The sequence below is a fragment of the Erinaceus europaeus genome, chromosome 1 (assembly GCF_950295315.1).
Source record: "Erinaceus europaeus chromosome 1, mEriEur2.1, whole genome shotgun sequence".
Lineage (NCBI taxonomy): Eukaryota > Metazoa > Chordata > Mammalia > Eulipotyphla > Erinaceidae > Erinaceus > Erinaceus europaeus.
The window spans coordinates 73,249,994-73,269,313 of NC_080162.1; the positions used below are offsets into that span (position 1 = coordinate 73,249,994).

General features: G+C 40.5%; 1 protein-coding gene across 1 annotated transcript in view; it reads right to left on the reverse strand.

The window, feature by feature from the left end:
* RAD21L1 (RAD21 cohesin complex component like 1) overlaps positions 1 to 19,320 on the reverse strand; it is a 41,472-nt gene that overhangs the window by 8,096 nt on the left and 14,056 nt on the right. The window contains 6 exon segments of the mRNA XM_007523037.2: positions 557 to 591; positions 594 to 651; positions 13,407 to 13,531; positions 14,968 to 15,067; positions 15,301 to 15,527; positions 18,461 to 18,571. Of these exon segments, the coding sequence (XP_007523099.2) occupies positions 557 to 591; positions 594 to 651; positions 13,407 to 13,531; positions 14,968 to 15,067; positions 15,301 to 15,527; positions 18,461 to 18,571 (656 nt within the window).

The window sequence follows — 19,320 nt, forward strand, 5'->3', positions numbered from 1 at the left end:
TATTTATTTTGCTTTATTCATTTATCTTTTAGGAAGATACAAAAAAAAAAAAAAGAAGAGCAAGACCAGAACACTGCTCAGTTCTGCTTTATGGTAGTGCTGGAGATTGAACCTGGGACCTTAGAGTATCAGGCATGAAAATCTTTTTGTATACCATTATGCTGTCTTCCAGCCCTTTTACTCTATCTATCTAAACACCACCAACAAAAAAACAAAGCCAACAAACACAAAAAATCAGAACAGAGAAGGGGAAGAAATGGCTGCCTAGAATGGTAGAGTTGTGCAAGCACCAAAGCTCAGCAATAATTTTGGTAACAACAACAACAAAAATCTCATGCCTTTCTTTAAAAATATTTGACATTTCAAAAGGAAAGAGGGAAGGGAGGGAGGAAGAGAGGGCAGGCCAAAGCAGTTCTGAGTATGTTTTATCAAACTGTTTATACACATCTAATTATAATTTTAGAAACTGACATAATGAAAAAATTAACTAAGCAAGGATTAAATATTTAAGACCAAAGCTCTTAAAAAACATTCTCAAGATTATACTTGTATTTACCATTTCAACTGGACAATTTTCAGTTTCTTGTGTCACAACACATTCATTAAAAAGGATTCCTCAGCAGCTGAAGAAACCATTTCAGCAATATCCAGCTAGAGCAAATTAGGGAAAGATAGGTTAGTCATCACAGTAATAGTAGTTATCATAAGAACAATGTAATTTTGTTAAATGATTTAATTATATAGATTTTCATTTCTAAAACTAATTTAAAATGTTACCAGCAGTCTCAAAATATGATGCCTGGGAAATTCCAGCTGGATCACAACTGACTTAAAAATTTCTACTTTCTGCCTGCCTCTTAAGAATGAAGAATTTACGCACTCTGGTTCTTGATCCTTTCCTCTCCTATTTCCTTCATCACTTCAAACCTCATCAAAAGTACAGCTAAGACCACTTTGCATTTGAAGCATTCTGTCTAGTCTCAATCCTCTGCCTCTATTTTTCAAGTCAGTACCAGATAGCAGAGGAAGGAGACCTATATGGAGAGGAAGTGGCTCTACCTAGGGTCATGACAGGATTCCCACCACCATTACTGAAGCTCTCACTGGAAAAATAGAAGATCAACTATTCTCTGGAAGGAAAACACAAACATAAAGAAAGCAGGAAAAAGAGAAAGCTAGAAGTTTTTCTATTGCCTATTATCTTCCTTGTTCACTACTATAGAATATGTTGACCCTTTGTCATCTTTAACTTATCTCCAATTATTACTCCTGAGTTATTATCAATGATCTTATTTAAGGGAGTAGTTTCCTGCAATATAGTTCAATTTTTTACTTCCGCGTTATAAAATGTTAGTGAGGCTGAGAGATGGTACATTGTGCAGAGTGCAAGATTCTCATGTGTTATGTGCAAAGTTTAGTCCCCAGCATTACATATGGTAGGGTAATGCTCTGGTTCTCTCTTCCACCCCTCTCATTAATGAATAAATAAAAAATTTTAAAAATTGGGCTGGTGAAATAGCTCACTTGGATAATGCACTGCTTTGTTATGTGCATGACCCAGATTCAAGTCTCACTCCCATTTTTTTTGCCCTTGTTGTTGTTATTGTTGGCATTGCTAATGTTGTTGTTGTTGGATATGACAGAGAGAAATTGAGAGAGGAAGAGAAGACAGAGTGGGAGAGAGAAAGACACACCTGCAGAACTGATTCACCACTTGTGAAGCAACCCCCCTGGAGGTCAGGTGGGGAGCCGAGGGCTCGAACTGGGATCCATACACCAGTCCTTGTGCTTTGTGCCATATATGCTTAAACTGCTGCACTACCACCTGGCCCCCAGTATTATATATATATATTTTTATGATTTATTTATTTATTACCTTTTTGTTGCCCTTGTAGTTATTATTGTTGTTGACGTTGTCATTCTTGGATAGGACAGAGAGAAATGGAGAGAGGAGGGGAAGACAGAGAATGGGAGAGAAAGATAGACACCTGCAGACCTGCTACACCGCTTGTGAAGCGACTCCCCTGTAGGTGGGGAGCTGGGGGCTCGAACCAGGATCCTTACGCTGGTCCTTGCACTTTGGGCCATGTGCGCTTAACCCCGTTGCACTACCGCCAGACTCCTGGTACTGTAGTTTTTTATATTAATCTACTAATACCAGTTATAGTTTGAAGGTTGCATTTTCACAGAGTGGAAACCAACAGCTTTAGATTATTATTGAAGGAGAGTGGTGCAGTATTAAATATTTTAAGAACTTGAACATAATTTGTAAAGGACCTGAAATATACTCTGAAGGGATCACTCCCAAAGAAAAACAAAGAAAAAAAATACACAGGGAGATTTTTGAATATCAATATTAAATTTTACCCCATTTCTCACTTTCCTATTCTTTTAAAAAATATATTTATTTATTCCCTTTTGTTGTCCTTGTTGTATTATTGTTGCAGTTATTATTGTTGTTGTTATTGATGTCGTCGTTGCTGGATAGGACAGAGAGAAATGGAGAGAGGTGGGGAAGACAGAGACAGCGAGAGAAATTTAGATACCTGCAGACCTGCTTCACCGCTTGTGAAGCAACTCCCATGCAGGTGGGGAGCTGGAGGCTCGAACCGGGATCATTTAGCCAGTTCTTGTGCTTTGAGCCGCCTGCGCTTAACCTGCTGTGCTATCGCTGGACTCCCACTTTCCTATTCTTAATGGTAAAGAATTGAGGTTTCCTTCTTAGAGAGTTAAAAGAACTAGCATTAAGAAGAATACCCTTCTGTTCTGGGTTTCTCTCCTCTCCTCTCCCAGGTCAACTAGGAATACCAAAGGAGACCACCTGAGACTACAACAAGGCAGGCTAGAACGACTTCAGGAACCCACCAAACCACTGGTGAGTGCAAACATGTGTGGCTCTAGCCTAAAGGGAAGAAAAAGAACAAAAGAGGCTTTTTGTTGTTAAAATTTTCGCAAGGCTCTAGCCAGGCGGGTTAGCTTCACGGCTGGTTAACAGAGACGCGGAGACAATGGCTGGGCAGGAAAGCTGTATTTCTTTATTCAGGAACAACGATTCATAAACTAAAACAAACTAATCACCAAACAGAACTCGGCTGTCTCTTTGCGGTGGCGCAAGCACTCTCTCTCACCCTGGAACTCAGGAACCCTCTCTCTTACTCTGTAACCCTGAAACTCTCGAACTCAGGAACTCTCATACTGGGGAACCCTCTGCAACTCTTGCACTCTTCCTCTCGAACTCAGGAACCCTCTCTCGGGGTTCCTTCGGGCGGGGCCAAGCGGGCCCACGAAATTAACTGGACTGATCCAATTCTCTTGGCGGGGGAGGGCTAGAACAAACCAATGTAAAGCATACGACAGCTTTTAATAGCCTCTGTCCTTCAATTCAGGAATTGAAATAATATTGAAACAACTGTTAATTTCCACAATTGTAAACTCTTTAAGGAGAGATTGAGCAGTTAACAATCTGGCAGTTAACAAGTTGAGGCACCACCTCCAGTCTGTTTTACCAACAAAAAGACTGCTGAAGGGAGGAGAGAACTCCCCTAAGACTCACCAAATGCAACTGAGTCTCCTTCACTACTGCCCTCAGAGGCTGGAGCAGCGGGGGGGAGGCCCTGGGCTGACATCTTGGAACAGAGAACTGACCAGGAAACTCAGGAGAAGAACTACACTTGGTGGCCTAGCAATGGGGCTGTATAGTGGGAGCCTTTCCACATCGTTCTCCTGATGAGAACATGGTGAATAATTGCCTTAGAACCTACAGACTATAAACAAACGGGACTTTTTAGAAACTTGCAGGGCCTAGCAGTGCTGCCCGGCTTGGCACAGAAGTTGAATTGAGCCTGGAACCCTGGATCCTTGGGGTGTGAGAGTCATTTTGCATAACCACTGTGATATCTCTCCCCCACTCAGCTTTATCTCTTGGTCAGGAGTCAGTGATTAAGCTAAGAAGCCTACTTAGAATTTAAAAGCCTTCAGGCTTTCATAGCCTAAAGGGAAGAAAAAGAACAAAAGAGGCTTTTAATAGCCTCTGTCCTTCAATTCAGGAAGTGAAATAATATTGAAACAACTGTTAATTTCCACAATTGTAAACTCTTTAAATACCTTACTTAGACACAAGTCAATCCAGGCAAGAGTGATTAGTAATTTGAAAAGTTCTGAGAGGGACCTCATAACATACTATATAGAATGGTTAAACCCATAAGAAGAAATATTGGAGAAATGAACCAGGACAAGACTCCACCTAAAATCCCCCAAAGGTTGAAGCACAAAATAGTGAGGTCAACATCCAAACACTAGTTAAAGAAATAATCACAGGAGTGAGTAAAGAGTTTGAAAGAATTGTAATCAGAAATTTAGAAACAACAAATAAGACTCTGGAAGAAAACCCTAATTATCTCAAGCTTATTAGAGAGCTGAAAGCTGAAATAGCTGAACTAAGAACACAACCAGCTGAACAAGCTAAAACAGTATCAGAACAGGGTAACAAAATAGATGAACTCCAGAAAACAACAGAGGAGAGAGAAAATAGATTAAGTGAGGCTGAAGACAGAATTAGCAAGATCAAGGATGAATTAGATACAACTAAAAAAGAAGTAAGAGATCTCAAAAAGAGATTAAGAGATACTGAAAACAAGAACAGAGTCCTATGGGATGACTCAAAAAGAAATAATATATGCACTTTGGGCTTACCAGAGGAAGAAAGAGAGGGAGGGGAAGAAAGCATTCTTCAGGATATAGTAGCTGAGAACTTCTGTAGTCTAGACAACAAAGACATAAAGGTTCAAGAAGCCCAGAGGGTCCCAAACAGAATTAACACAGACTTAAAGACACCAAGACACCTCCTATTTAGAATGGAAAGGAATAAGGATAAAGAAAGGATCCTGAAGGCTGCAAGAGAAAAAGAAAGAGTCACCAACAGAGGAAAACCCATAAGATTAGCAGCTGACTTCTCCACACAAACACTACAGGCCAGAAGAGAATGGCAAGCTATCTATTGAGTGCTCAATGAGAAAGGCTTTGAACCAAGACTACTGTATCCTGCTAGATTGTCATTCAGACTAGATGGAGGCATCAAAACCTTCTCAGAAAAGCAACAGTTGAAAGAATTAACTATCACCAAGCCTGACCTGAAAGAAATTCTGAAAGGTCCTATAAACAATCAGACCACCATAAATATGCCATTTATCAGAACACTCTAAAAATCTACAAGAATGGCATTAAAATATTTTCAATCTATGATATCAATAAATGTCAATGGCCTGAATTCACCTATTAAAAGGCACAAAGTAGGAAGTTGGATCAGAAAATGCAACCCAACAATATGCTGTCTATAGGAAACCCACCTAACTCAACAAGACAAACACAGACTCAAAGTGAAAGGATGGAAAACTATCATAAAAGCCAATGGCCCACAAAAGGGGCAGGAACAGCTATTCTCATATCTGATATGATAGACTTTAAAATAAATAAAATTTTAAAAGATAGGGATGGACATTACTTAATGCTCAGAGGATCAGTCAATCAAGAGGACTTAACAATTATTAACATCTATGCACCCAATGAGAAGCCATCAAATACATCAAACATCTACTGAAAGAGCTACAGCAATATATTAACAACAGCACAGTAATTGTAGGGGACTTCAACACCCCACTCTCTCAACTTGACAGATCATCCAGGCAGAAAATCAATAAAGACATGAGGGAGCTAAATGAAGAGATAGATAAACTAGAACTATTGGACATTTTCAGAGTCATCCCAAGAAATTGGAATACATATTTTACTCAAGTCCACATGGGTCATTCTCAAGGATAGAGCATATGTTAGGCCACAAAGACAGCATCAGAGTAATCACACGTTAATTGTGGATAACTTTGTTATTCCTCAGAAATTCTATACTGGCTCCTCTCCTCTCCCGGATTAACTAGGAATACCAAAGGAGACCACCTGGGACCGCAACAAGACAGGACTAGAATGACTACAGGAATCCACCAAATCACTGGTGAGTGCAAACACACATTGCTGGTGACAGAGAGGAGCCTAGGGAGAGACTAAGTGGCTGGTAACAGTCCGGCGGTTTATCAGTTGAGACACCACCTCCAGTCTGTTCCACCAGCAAGGGGACAGCTGAAGGGAGGAGAGGACTCCCCAGAGACTCACCAAGTGCAACTCTGAGTCTCCATTGCTATTGCCCTCAGAATCTGGAGCAGTGGTAGGGAGGGACACCAGGGGACAGAGATCTAACCAGGAAACTCAGGAGAAGACCTATACCTCGGTGGCCTAGTGGTGGGGCTGTGAAAGTCTCTTTTCATAACCACTGGACTATCTCTGCCACACCATGCCTTATCTCTTGGTCAGGAGTCAGTGATTAAGCTAAGAAGCCTACTTATAGTTTAGAAGCCCTCAGGCTCCCATAGCCTACAGAGGAAAAAATAAATAAAAAAGAGGCTTTTAAATCACTGAGCTCTAACTCAGGGATTAAAATACTATTGAAACAACTGTTAACTTTCAAGTAGTTTGAAAAGTACTAAGAGAGGGAACTCATAACATAATATATAGAATGGTTAAACCCATAAGAAGAAATATTGGAGAAACTAACCAGGACAACAGTTCAGCTAAAAGCCCCCCAAAGGGTGAAGCACAAAATAATGAGTTCAACATCCAAACATTAGCTAAAGAAATAATCACAGGAGTAAAGAGTTTGAAAGAATTGTAATCAGAAATACAGGAACAACAAATGAGACTCTGGAAGAAAACACTAATTATCTCAAGGTTATTAGAGAGCTGAAAGCTGAAATTGCTGAGCTAAGAACACAACCAGCTGAACAATCTAAAACAGTATCAGAACAGGGAAACAAAATAGATGAACTCCAGAAAACAGTAGAGGGCAGAGAGAATAGAATCAATGAGGCTGAAGACAGAATTAGCAAGATCGAGGACAAATTAGAGAAAACTAAAAAAGAAGTAAGAGATCTCAAAAAGAGATTAATAGATGCTGAAAACAACAACAGAGATGTTGTTAAAAATTTGGAGGCTCTAGCTGGCCGGGCTAGCTTCACGGGCGGGTAACAGAGACGACCAGACACACGGCTGGGCAGGGAAGCTGTATTTCTTTATTCAGGAACAGCGATTCATAAACTAAACCAAACTAATCACCAAACAGAACTCTGCTGTCTCTTTGCGGCGGTGCAAGCACTCTCGAACTCTGTCCCTCTCCAACTCCGGAACTCTCCCTTACTCTCGAACTCTGAAACTCTTCAACTCTCTAACTCTGGAACCCTCTGAACTCTCGAACTCTGCAACTCTTCAACTCTCTAACTCTGGAACCCTCTGAACTCTCGAACTCTGCAACTCTTCAACTCTCTAACTCTGGAACCCTCTGAACTCTGGCGGGGTTCCTTCGGGGCGGGGATAAGCAGGCCTGCGAAACTAACTGGACTGATCCAATTCTCTTGGCAGGGGAGAACTACCCAATGTAAAGCATACAACAATTCCCCCTTTTCTTTTTAACTAAATGACTATAGTATCAAGGGTGTGGGGTGAACAGAAACATATATCATACAGGCATTTTTTAAAAAGAAACTGGCACAAACATGGAGAAACATGTAAGCAAGTAACAAGAACCAGTGTGTGCTGCCAAGGGAAGGCCTGAGGGGGCCAGCCATTTTTTGTCTCTGTGGGCAAAACTTTATGAGCTTAAAAAAAACATTTCTTGCCTCTGGGGGCGTACTTGCCTTGACGGGCATTTGCATGGGGGCGGGGAACGGCCTAGAGTCTCAGAGGCAGCTGGCTGCAATTTACTTACTATGAAACAAAACTTGTTATTAGCATATTTCTAATAGAGAAGGAATTTGAGACTTTTACATAGCAACAACGTCTTTTAACCTTTTGTTACACCCATTCAAGATGGAGTCAGGAAAGGAAACCTCAGGCATGAGAATAATTAGCATAGCCACTGTGTGATCTACCATTTCTAATAGAGAAGGTAATGGAGAGTTTTACATATCAACAAGTCTATTTAACCTTTTATTTAGACCAACTTAGTTAAAATATATTGATTGTTAACTAATTTTTACCTCAGACTCTAAATGTAAGTTAATTTTATCTTTATGAGAATTATGTTGAAAAGCTTTTTCATTTAACTTTGACTAGTAAGAATTTAGCCTTAAAGTTACTGTTTACCAAACTTTAAACATACACATAAACATGGTCATTAATACACTAGGAGAGAAACCTTTGTTACGAAGACATGTCATTTTAAACATGAATTTAAATCTGTACTGTCTTAGTTGTTGGGGGAGGGGGTTCACCATCCGGAGGTGGCTTCCTGCGCAGCTTCACTTTTAGGAATTGCAGGTTGCGATCTCTGCACAAATCTCTGTGTACTCCAACTTGTCTCTCTTCAGACCGGACCGGCGGCTGGAGATCTCGTGTGCCCAGTTTCGGCAGGGAGCCCGGGGATCCGGGAGGTCTGGGATCGTTCCAGAATTCATAGCAAGAGGGCAGGCGTGCCAGCTTTGTAGAAGGCGTGGGCCTAGGTGCCCAGGGCTGTCGGCCATGATAGGCCGCCGCGGCCCTGCCCCATGGCCCTGCCATGTCTGCTGCGCTGCTCGCAGTGGCCGAGCAGCATGGAGGGATCACGCGTCCTGTGCCCTGCGCCACGCGGTGGAGAGCCGGCTCCTGTGGGCTGGCCTGCGTGCTGGCATCAGGCTCCTGCGTGGTGGAATCGGGCTCCAGCGTGCTGGCATCGGGCTCCTGCGTGCTGGCATTGGGCTCCTGTGTGCTGGCGTCAGCCTTCTGCGTGCTGGCGTCGGGCTCTTGGGGCTCTTGTGTGTTGGCATCGGCCTCCTGTGAGCTGCGGGGCTGCGGGCGCAGTGCGCGGGGTTGTCTGGGTGCAGCCAGATGGCTGGCTGTTTAACCAGGTGGAAACAGCAGCTCCGCGCCTCGCCTCCCGCCTGCTGGCTATTCCCGCTGGCTGTTCTGAGTTCGCCCGAGCGAGGGGAAACCACAGAGTGGTCCAGAGATAAATGTTCCAGAAACAGCAAAACAGTCTCGTGAAGAAAGAGCAGAGGCCTTTGGAGATCTCTTCACAAGCAGAAGAGAAGGCCATAGTACATAGGTAGCCAAATTGTCTTTACTTATCTGAGAGATGCGCAGGTCAGCCCCATGTTGGGCGCCATTTGTTGTTAAAATTTGGCAGCTCCAGCTGGCCAGGCTAGCTTCACGGGCGGGTAACAGAGACGACCAGACACACGGCTGGGCAGGGAAGCTGTATTTCTTTATTCAGGAACAACGATTCATAAACTAAACCAAACTAATCACCAAACAGAACTCTGCTGTCTCTTTGCGGCGGCGCAAGCACTCTCGAACTCTGTCCCTCTCCAACTCCGGAACTCTCCCTTACTCTCGAACTCTGAAACTCTTCAACTCTCTAACTCTGGAACCCTCTGAACTCTCGAACTCTGCAACTCTTCAACTCTCTAACTCTGGAACCCTCTGAACTCTGGCGGGGTTCCTTCGGGGCGGGGCCAAGCAGGCCTGCGAAACTAACTGGACTGATCCAATTCTCTTGGCGGGGGAGAACTACCCAATGTAAAGCATACAACACAGAGACCTATGGGATGACTTCAAAAGAAACAATATATGCATTATTGGCTTACCAGAGGAAGAAAGAGAGGGAGAGGGAGAAAGCATTTTTCAGGGCATAATAGCCGAAAACTTCTCTAGTTTAGACAACATCTGCTGGGAAATTGTGCAGATGCAGTCACATCTGCCATGTTGTCCCCTCAGGCTATTGCTAGTTCTCGTGAGAGTTGGGACATTCTCGGAGCGCCTGTTCTGCTATGTTGTGCCCTCAGGGCATTGTCTATTTCTCCGCCATAGTTGAAGTGCTTTGGTTACTCCTCCCCCTTCCCATTCTCACGAGAGTTATTATCCTACCCTGGAGTGCTATGGTTACTCCTCCCCCTTCCCATTATCACAAGAGCTACTCCCATAAAAGCCCTTCTTCTTCCACACCTCGCTCTCTTGCCGGCTTCTTCACTTCAGTGTTTAGACGCAGGAAAGGTTACTGCATGAGGCGGCCATTTTTGCTACTTCCACGTGGCCCAACCTGCTTCTATCTCACCCAACTCTGAGGTGCCAGCGCAAATAAAGATTTGTGTTCCCTCTTCGCTCCGGATCTCCTCTCTCTCTTCTCTGTGGCGCAGCACGACACCTGGCGCCCAACGTGTCCCGCACTCACGCCCCGCTGGGTGGCCCGGCCTGAGGTCCAGAAAAGTCGCCCAGACACAGGTAAGTGGCAGCCACCTGATTCTGCGGCCCCGTGTTTCCCCCCACAATGGGATTTTTTCCGCTTTACGAGGAGGTGTCCCAGACATTATATCCTTCTCTCATAGGACAGGCTCTCGATCTCAGAGACACTTTAATTGGAGCTACACCGTGGGTACTCTTGGCTAGAACCAAAAAAATGGTGACTTCACCGTTTTCAGCCGATCTTAGATGGAACTTGAAAAAATCATGTTGAGTGAAATAAGTCAGAAACAGAAGGATGAATATGGGATGATCTCACTCTCAGGCAGAAGTTGAAAAACAAGATCAGAAAAGAAAACAGAAGTAGAACCTGATGGAACTGGCATATTGCACCAAAGTAAAAGACTTTGGGTGGGTGGGTGGGGAGAATACAGGTCCAAGAAGGATTCAGAGGACCTAGTGGGGGGTGGTATTGTTATATGGGAATCTGGGGAATGTTATGCATGTACAAACTATTGTACTTACTGTTGAATGTAAAACAATAATTCCCCAATTAAAAAAAATAGTACTGGGAGTTGGGCTGTAGCGCAGCGGGTTAAGCGCAGGTGGTGCAAAGCACAAGGACCGGCATAAGGATCCCGGTTTGAACCCCGGCTCCCCACCTGCAGGGGAGTCGCTTCACAGGCGGTGAAGCAGGTCTGCAGGTGTCTATCTTTTTCTCCTCCTCTCTGTCTTCCCCTCCTCTCTCCATTTCTCTCTGTCCTATCCAACAACAACGACATCAACAATAATAACTACAACAATAAAACAACAAGGGCAACAAAAGGGAATAAATAAATAAAATAAATATTTTTAAAAAAATTAAAAAAAATAGTACTAAAAAAAAGAAATACTACACTGAGTGTATTCTCTCATTATTGAACTTCATTTTGATATTTGTCTATCCTTCAGAAAGCCCTCTTATTTTAAGGGATTTATATGTTGAAAAACTACTGTGGCCTTTTATGACCTGTATATAATGTAGAATAAAATGATAAAATACTTGATAGCTTGTTGGTGAATTTATTTTTTTGTCTCCAGGGTTATTGCTGGGCTCAGTCCTGTATCATGAATCCACTGCTCCTGGCGGCCATCTTTTCCATTTTTGTTGTTGTCATTGTTGGATAGGACAGAGGTGAAGCAGGTCTGCAGGTCTCTCCCCATTTCAGTCTACCCCACCTCTCTCCATTTCTCTCTGTCCTATCCAACAACAATGACATCAATAACAACAATAATAATAACCACAACGATAAAACAACAAGGGCAACAAAAGGGTAAAAAAAAAAGCCTCAGGAGCAGTGGCTTCGTGGTGCAGGCACTAAGCCCCAGCAATAACCCTGGAGGCAAAAAAAAAAAAAGAGAGAAATTGAGAGAGGAGGGGAAGACAGAGATGGATAGAGACAGATAGACCTCCAGACCTGCCTCACTACTTGTCAAGCGACTCCCCTGCAAGTAGGGAGCGTGCTGGTCCTTAGGCTTCATATTATATGCACTTTACTGGTGCTCTACTGCCTGGCCCCCATGAAAAAATATTTTTACTTGTCGGGCTAGCTTCCCAGGCGGGAGAGAGAGATGACCAGGGACTCATGGCTGAGTGGTACACATTTCAGTCTTTATTCATGTGGAATGCAGCGCAATCTAAGCTATCTCTAATCACAATCTTGTCCTTATATATCCTGAGGTGGAAGAGTCAGGTCTGAAGAGGATGTAAGTAGGATAGGGGGTGGGGAGAAGGAAAAAAATGTGCAAAACAGTGATGATTAAACCAATGCCCTGGAGGCAGGGCGGTGCTTAGTTAACAGTGGTTATGTAAATAGAATACAGTGTTAAGCAAGGGGGATTAAACCAATGGAACAGAAGGGGTCTTAGAAGCAGAATTTAGAAGCATACCAACATTTAATAAGGCCCATTTTGTTAAAATGTCAAAAATCATAAACTAAATAGACTTGCTTAATCATAATTTTCAGTAGATGCACCCTAAGAAATGCCTATGCTCGGGAGTTGGGTGGTTGCACAGCAGGTTAAGCGCATGTGGCGCAAAGTGCAAGGAATGGACGGGCATAAGGAACCTGGTTTGAGGCCCCAGCTCCCCACCTGCAGGGGAGTCGCTTCACAGGTAGTGAAGCAGGTCTGCAGGTGTCTATCTTTCTATCCCCCTCTGTCTTCCCCTCCTCTCTCCATTTCTCTCTGTCTTATTCAAAAATGATGACAATAATAACTACAACAATAAAACAACAAGGGCAACAAAAGGGAATAAATAAATAAATAAATAAATAAATAAATAAAACATTTAAGAAAAAAAAAAGAAAGAAATGCCTATGCTCAAAAAAGGAAGAGAATAGAACTGGCAGCCTAGTATCTTAGCAACTAGTATATTATCAGATATTTAGTAAAACACGTTCTGCGTTGATGAATTATACAATTGACTTTCCTGCCAGAGACCTTCAGTTTTAATGTAGGCTGATTTTGAATTCTCTGCATGGTTATCAAAATATGGTGATGAAATAAAAGACCAGAAAATCACCAGTATATTTATATTTGGTGTGACTGCAATACTTACATTTGTATAACTAAGAAAGTGACATTTGGAAAAAAAGATTTAAAGCACACATTTAAAACTTTATTTTGTAATAACTTTTACAAATAAAAGCATGTCATAAAATATTTATTTTAGTTATAGAGCTTTAGTTTTCAACATTAACACTAAGACTCTTGGTGGCTCTAAAACGTAGGGCAAATTTATGATCAGAATCAAAAACAGTTTGTCTAAAATTCTAAGATTCCATGGCACATTGAATGCAGGACTTAGAGTCTCAATATGTAATCAGATTCAACTATAGACAATCATTTATTTAATTCACCAGGCAAAACATCATTTCAGTATAAAACTAGTTGTTTCATAATTTGCTATTATAAACTTTTAGAAAATATTATTCTGCAAATGAAAGCCATGTTTTACCCTAAAGTACTATTATTTGCTAAAGAAATTATAGACTAATTGATAAAATGTAAGTGGTGAGTGTAAAAAGATGTATTAATGCCTCACTGTTTCTTTACTGTATCTGTGTTAGAAAAAATAAAAAAAATTAATTTTCCCCCTCTGGTTCACTTACCTCAGAGATAACATTCTCATTGATATCCTCATGAGAACCGCAATAAGATCCATCAGTTACTTCCTTCCAAGTTTTGGATCGATTTAGCTCTCGTTGGAAATTTGGTTCTTCTACCATGGAGGTCTCTGAATTATTAAGGAAGTAAAAAATGTTTACCAAAATGTACTTCAGCTTTAAGTTGGAATATTCTTGTTACAAAGGAAAACTTCTGATAGACAAATCCAAGAATTTATGCAAGAGGTACCAAACTTTCTTTGGCCTCCTACATTTTACACAGTTATCTTTCCTTTCCCTCTTCCTACCTTTCTACTACCTAGGCCTTCTGTTCTCCAGCATATACTTCCTCCATATTTAATGCAATACTTTCACTTACAGGACAGCAAAGATGTTCAAGCCTACCTTAGTATATTGTTCAGCAGGGTTTAACACCTAAGGAAGGGTGGTAAGGAAGTTCACTAACTACAAAAGTAGATTTTGTTATTACTTTATAGTGGCTACAACAGTAACCTGAAATTATTAATATTTCTTCTATTTTATACATGAATGGAAATATCTGTCTCATTGCCTAACTGCTACTGTTACCCCTACATGATTTTTCATGCTAGTCATTTTAAAGTGAAATATTATCCTACTGTATATAAAAATTATCTTAGTAGAATTGAAGGTTTGTCATTTTAACTGGGAAAGAATGAGATTTGTAGAGTCAATAGCAAGTACCAGATGGTTTCACTCATATGTGGAATCTAGAGAACTGATATGCATGTGCTTGTAAGAAAAAAGAAAGAAAAAAAAAAAGGGAACATGCAAATTGTTTCAAGACTTTGTGAGAACTATGGAGGTTATCCTTGGGAGGTGGGAGGTTGGGGACACAGAACTTTGGTGCTGGGTATGGTGTGGAACTATACCCTGTAATCTTACAATCTTGTAACCCACTATTGATCACAAATTAAAAAAATGGAAAGGAGAGATAGAGATAGAGAGATAGAGATAGAGAGAAGTCCACAGCGGCTTTACCATGAGCATGATTCAGGCTCAAACCCAACTGCCATGATATTGAAGGAAGCTTCAGTGCTGTTGTCTCTTTTCACTTTCTTCCAATCTCACTTTCTCTACCTTCTGCTCTGTCTCTTATCAGTGAGAGAGATGGAGAGAGGGGGAGAGAGACTACAAAACCGGAGAGATTGCATAAGAGTTATGCACAAAGACTTTCATGCCTGAGGCACCAAAAGCCCCAGATTCAACCTGCAGCACCACCATAAACTGGGGTTGAGCAGTGATCTAGTAAAAAAAAATGAAAAAGAAGAACATAGAGAAGGGAAGTGGAGGAGGTCTACTCAGTCTACTCAGTACTTTATTAACCTAATGTAGCCTACTGGGAAAAGATTAATTCACAAGCAGAAAAATGCAATGCTGACAAAGCTATTGAGTTTAAATACTCTTCCTAGAGATAGACTATACCTAATAAACAAGAAATTGAATTCCACCTTCATTTTGAAATGGAAAATGAAGTTTTTGTTCCTATAACATTTCCCTCAGCAACAATATAATTAGGATGTCTCACCTACTATGTTTTCATTTCTTGTTTCCTTCCTTACTGTTTCCTTCTGTATTAGTTTTCTTCCAAGTTTAAAGTCAGAGGACAGAAAGCATTTTGTAAACAACTGTAAAAATATACACTTTTGTTTCTCATTCTTTTTGTACAAGCAAAGCAATTCAATCAAGTACAAGTATACATGCTAAAAATTAAAAACTATAATTTATACACACATCTAGCAAATTAATCCAAAAGATGGGGTATTTTTCACAAGTTTAAGATGTGTTGTATATATGAATGCAAACATGCATTTATTTATAACCAAACATCACATCTATGCAACCGGATGGAAACTATTACCATTTTCAATTCAGCATGAGTCAGATCTTGGGCAGCAGTTGACAGAAGTGTATCCACTCCCCCATTCTTCTTCCACATCATCAGTCTTTGGGTAGGAGGTGCAAGTTCCAAAACCATGAGTGTGTCCATAAAGGAAGTAAGCTGTTTGTGCATAATTTTGCTACTGATCTCCTTGACTGGATCTATGAGCAGTTTTCTCTTTTTGATTTTCCTTTTCTCAGCAATGTCTAAAAACAAGAAATAAGCACCATGTGACTGGTTGTGTTGTGAAATGATATTATTAGCAATGGCTATCTAAGAAATGTTGACAAACTACTTACTGGGTTGCCTTAAAAAGAAAACCCCCAAGGGGCTGGGCAGTAGCACAGCAGGTTAGCACAAGGGCAGGCTTAAGGATCCTGGTTCAAGCCCCCAGCTCCCCACCTGCAGGGGGTCGCTTCACAAGCGGTGAAGCAGGTCTGCAGGTGTCTATCCTTTTCTCCTCCTGTCTTCCCCTCCTCTCTCAACTTCTGTCTTATCTAACAACAACAGTTCTGACAACAGTAACAAAAACAACTACAACAAGCAACACAAGGGCAACAAAATGGGAAAAAATGGCCTCCAGGAGCAGTGGATTCATAGTGCAGGCACCGAGCCCCAGCAATAACCCTGGAGATTAAAAAAAAAAAAAGAAGAAGAAAAAAAGAAAGAAAGAAAAGAAAATCCTCTTTCCTCTACTAAAACTTATGCAATACAAGTTAGTTGTTGTTGTTGTTGTTGTTTTTGCACACTTGAAAACTGAGAAGTCAATAGCTGACATATTTTGTAAAGTGTTGTTCAACGGCATTTAGGAGGGTGTTTCTTGACTTACTAAGTGGACAACTGGGGAAATGTGGAGCAAAGGGTAGTTCCTGAAATTGGAGGTTATTATGCTGAGCAAAACAAATAAAGAGATGATCATTCATATGTAGAGTCCAGAGAACTGATACATGTAAACTTGCAAAAGAAAACAAACAAACAAAAAACCCAAACCAGAAACAAACAAACTGTAAGACTTTGTGAGAACTATAGTGGTTATCTTTGGGAGGTGGGAAGGTGAGAACATGAGGACATAGAGATTTGGCACCGGGTGTGGAGTGGAACTATATCTTGTAATCTCACAATCTTGTAACCCACTGCTAATCACAGATAAAAAATGGGAAAAAAAAAGTGTGTGTGTGTGTGTGGGGGGGGGAGACCAGGTGGTGGCACACCTGATTGAGAGCACATGATACAAATCGCCAAGGACCCAGGTTTGAGCTCCTGGTCCTGGTCCTCACCTGCATGGGGAAAGCTCTGCCAGTGGTGAAGCAATGCTGCAGGTGTCTCTCCCTCTCTGTATTCCCCTTCCCTCTCAATTTCTGACTGCCTCTATCCTATAAATAAAGATGTTAATTTTTAAATGAAAAATGTATGTAATTCCTGAGATTCCAAGACAGAGCTCATACATGAGCATTAACACTGAGGCACCTCCCACTCCAATTTAAAATATTTTTTAGAATGAGAAAGAAAAAAAAAAAGGAAAGAGGAAAGCCATTTTCACCATCTGTGGAGTTCTCCTTGTTGCTCCTATGTGGTGCAGGACTTAGAACTCAGAGTCTCCCACATGTATCTGTTAGGTAGGAGTGCTACTACAGAGTAACCTCTTTGGTCTTGGAGGTCACTCGGTTTGGAAGTTCCTTCCCATATCTATGTAATAAATTGACTATTTGAAACATTATTTTGTATTTATTCAGTGTGTTTTTCCCTCTCCCACAGAAATTTCAAGTAGATGACTTAGCTCATGGGATTTCACTCCTTAAGGTAATTTAATCAAGTAAAAAATAAGAAGACAAGCTTTTCCCTAGCCAAGATGCAAAAGGGGTAGTGTGGTGGGGTTCCCTAGAATAGGTGAAGATCTGAGATAAAGACAGCCAGAAGAAACAGGAACCTACTTATTGACACGCTCCTGTAAAACCCTGGGTATAAGACAAGATCCCAGACAGATTGCTAGTGTGATGAGCCCAAAAGTAATGTAGACTGGGACAGTGAGCATGGCAAATTGTGTGATTAATGATGAAGAGGTTCCCCTCTACCAGCCATGTCTCTTTCCTGACTTTTGCTATTACAAAACCTAGGCAGATGGAGGAGCCAAGCTGATTGAACATCTTGCTAGCCCAGTGTGATACTGAGTTGAATTTAGTAAAGGAAAAAAAATTTTGACCATTTTATTCTCCTGTGTACCTGGGTTTATAAATTGAAATCCTTATAAGTCACATTACTTAAAACTAAGATATTCTTTAAAAATCTAGGCAATTTATTTTTTATTCCTAAAAATATGCTTGAGGCCAACAGTAGAGATCATAGTGTCTCTCTTTAATCCAGCTGTATGTATTCATTTACATGTTTTTTTTATTTTCCTGACCAGATTCTAAGTTTCTTTAAATGCCATGTCTTCTTCATTTCTATGCCAAAGAGACTAATTGCTAATTAATTACTAGAACTAAGTATACTATGATTTTTGGGGTCACGTGGTGTTGCAGCTGGTTGAATAGACACGTTATAGTGAGGAAGGACCCCAGGTCCCCACCTTCAGTGGGGAAGCTTTACAAGTGGTGAGCAATGCAACAGGTGTCTTTCCCTCTCTTCCTTCACCCTCTTAACTTCTGTCTCTATCCAACATAAATAAATTAAAAGTATTTTGAAAAAGTACTTGGGGGTAAATATAAGTAAAAAAAAATATATCTATATACTGTAATTTCCAAACCATATATGTAGTTTGACCAGGGCTGAAAGTAATGCAAGGATCACTTCAGATTTTCTTCACACTTTCTCTACTGTACTACAAATATTATTACTAAATTAACTACTACTATCATGTTTCATAGGCTATTTAAACATTTCAGTATAAATAAGATAGAAGTTTAACAAAAATAAAAGCATGAGGACCAGCAAAATAGCTAGCTTGGATAGTGTGCCATTTTGTCATGCAGGCCATCCATATTGAAGTCCAGTCCCCACAGCATTGAAGAAAGTCCTGGTGTGTGGTCTCTTTCACACACACACACACACTCTCTCTCTCTCTCTCTCTCTCTCTGAATCCCTGCCTCTATCTGAAAATAAATAAGTAAATGAAATAAAATTCAGAGATAAAAACATTCACCTGCAACATCAATTGATTCAAGGGTAAATCCTTCCTCTTCATTTGACACTGGGGTGTTATCCACGCTTTCTTGTTCAAGTAGACGTATAGATTCTGAATTATCTGGTTCTACTAGTCAATATCATCATAAAAAGAATGATGTTTAAAATTTATTATGTTGCAAATAAGATGATATCAGCATTTAAGTGAAAGATAGATAACCGATCAAAGATATTGCTAACTGGAGACATATCTGAATTTCCAGAAGCATGTATGTAAGTTGAAGAAGTTTGAAGATTATTAAATTCCTATTGTTGTAAAAAGTAAACATAGCCTCAAACATAGTGAATGATCAAATCAGACTAATGGTATTTTTAATTCCTCTTTATCAACTTCAATGTCATTTTATTGAGAAAATATTGATTTAAAGATTCTTGTTGTCACAGGGTATATTTCCACATTTCTCAAAAATAGGTGTTAGTGTACCTTGCCCTTCACGTCTTACTTCTTAAGTAAAATCAGACTAAAAGACTTAAACTTATTTTACATGATTAAAACAGATGACCTCTCAAAAGCAATGACAACTATTATTAAGTTGACTTTGTGAGAACTATGGTGATTATGGGAAGGGATGCACCAAACTTTGGTGGAGAGTATAATGACTCACACACACCAGGTGGGGTTATGAAATTATGCCCCTCAAATTTTGCAGTTTTGTAAAACACGTTAAATTTCTAATAAAGAATGAGAAAGAAAAAAATCAAAGCAAAAATGAACTTCAAATTATTTGGGGTACTTTTACATGAATTTTAAATATGAAATATACCCACATTAAAAATTTTCTGAAATTACATATAAATTATCAAATTTATAATTAATAT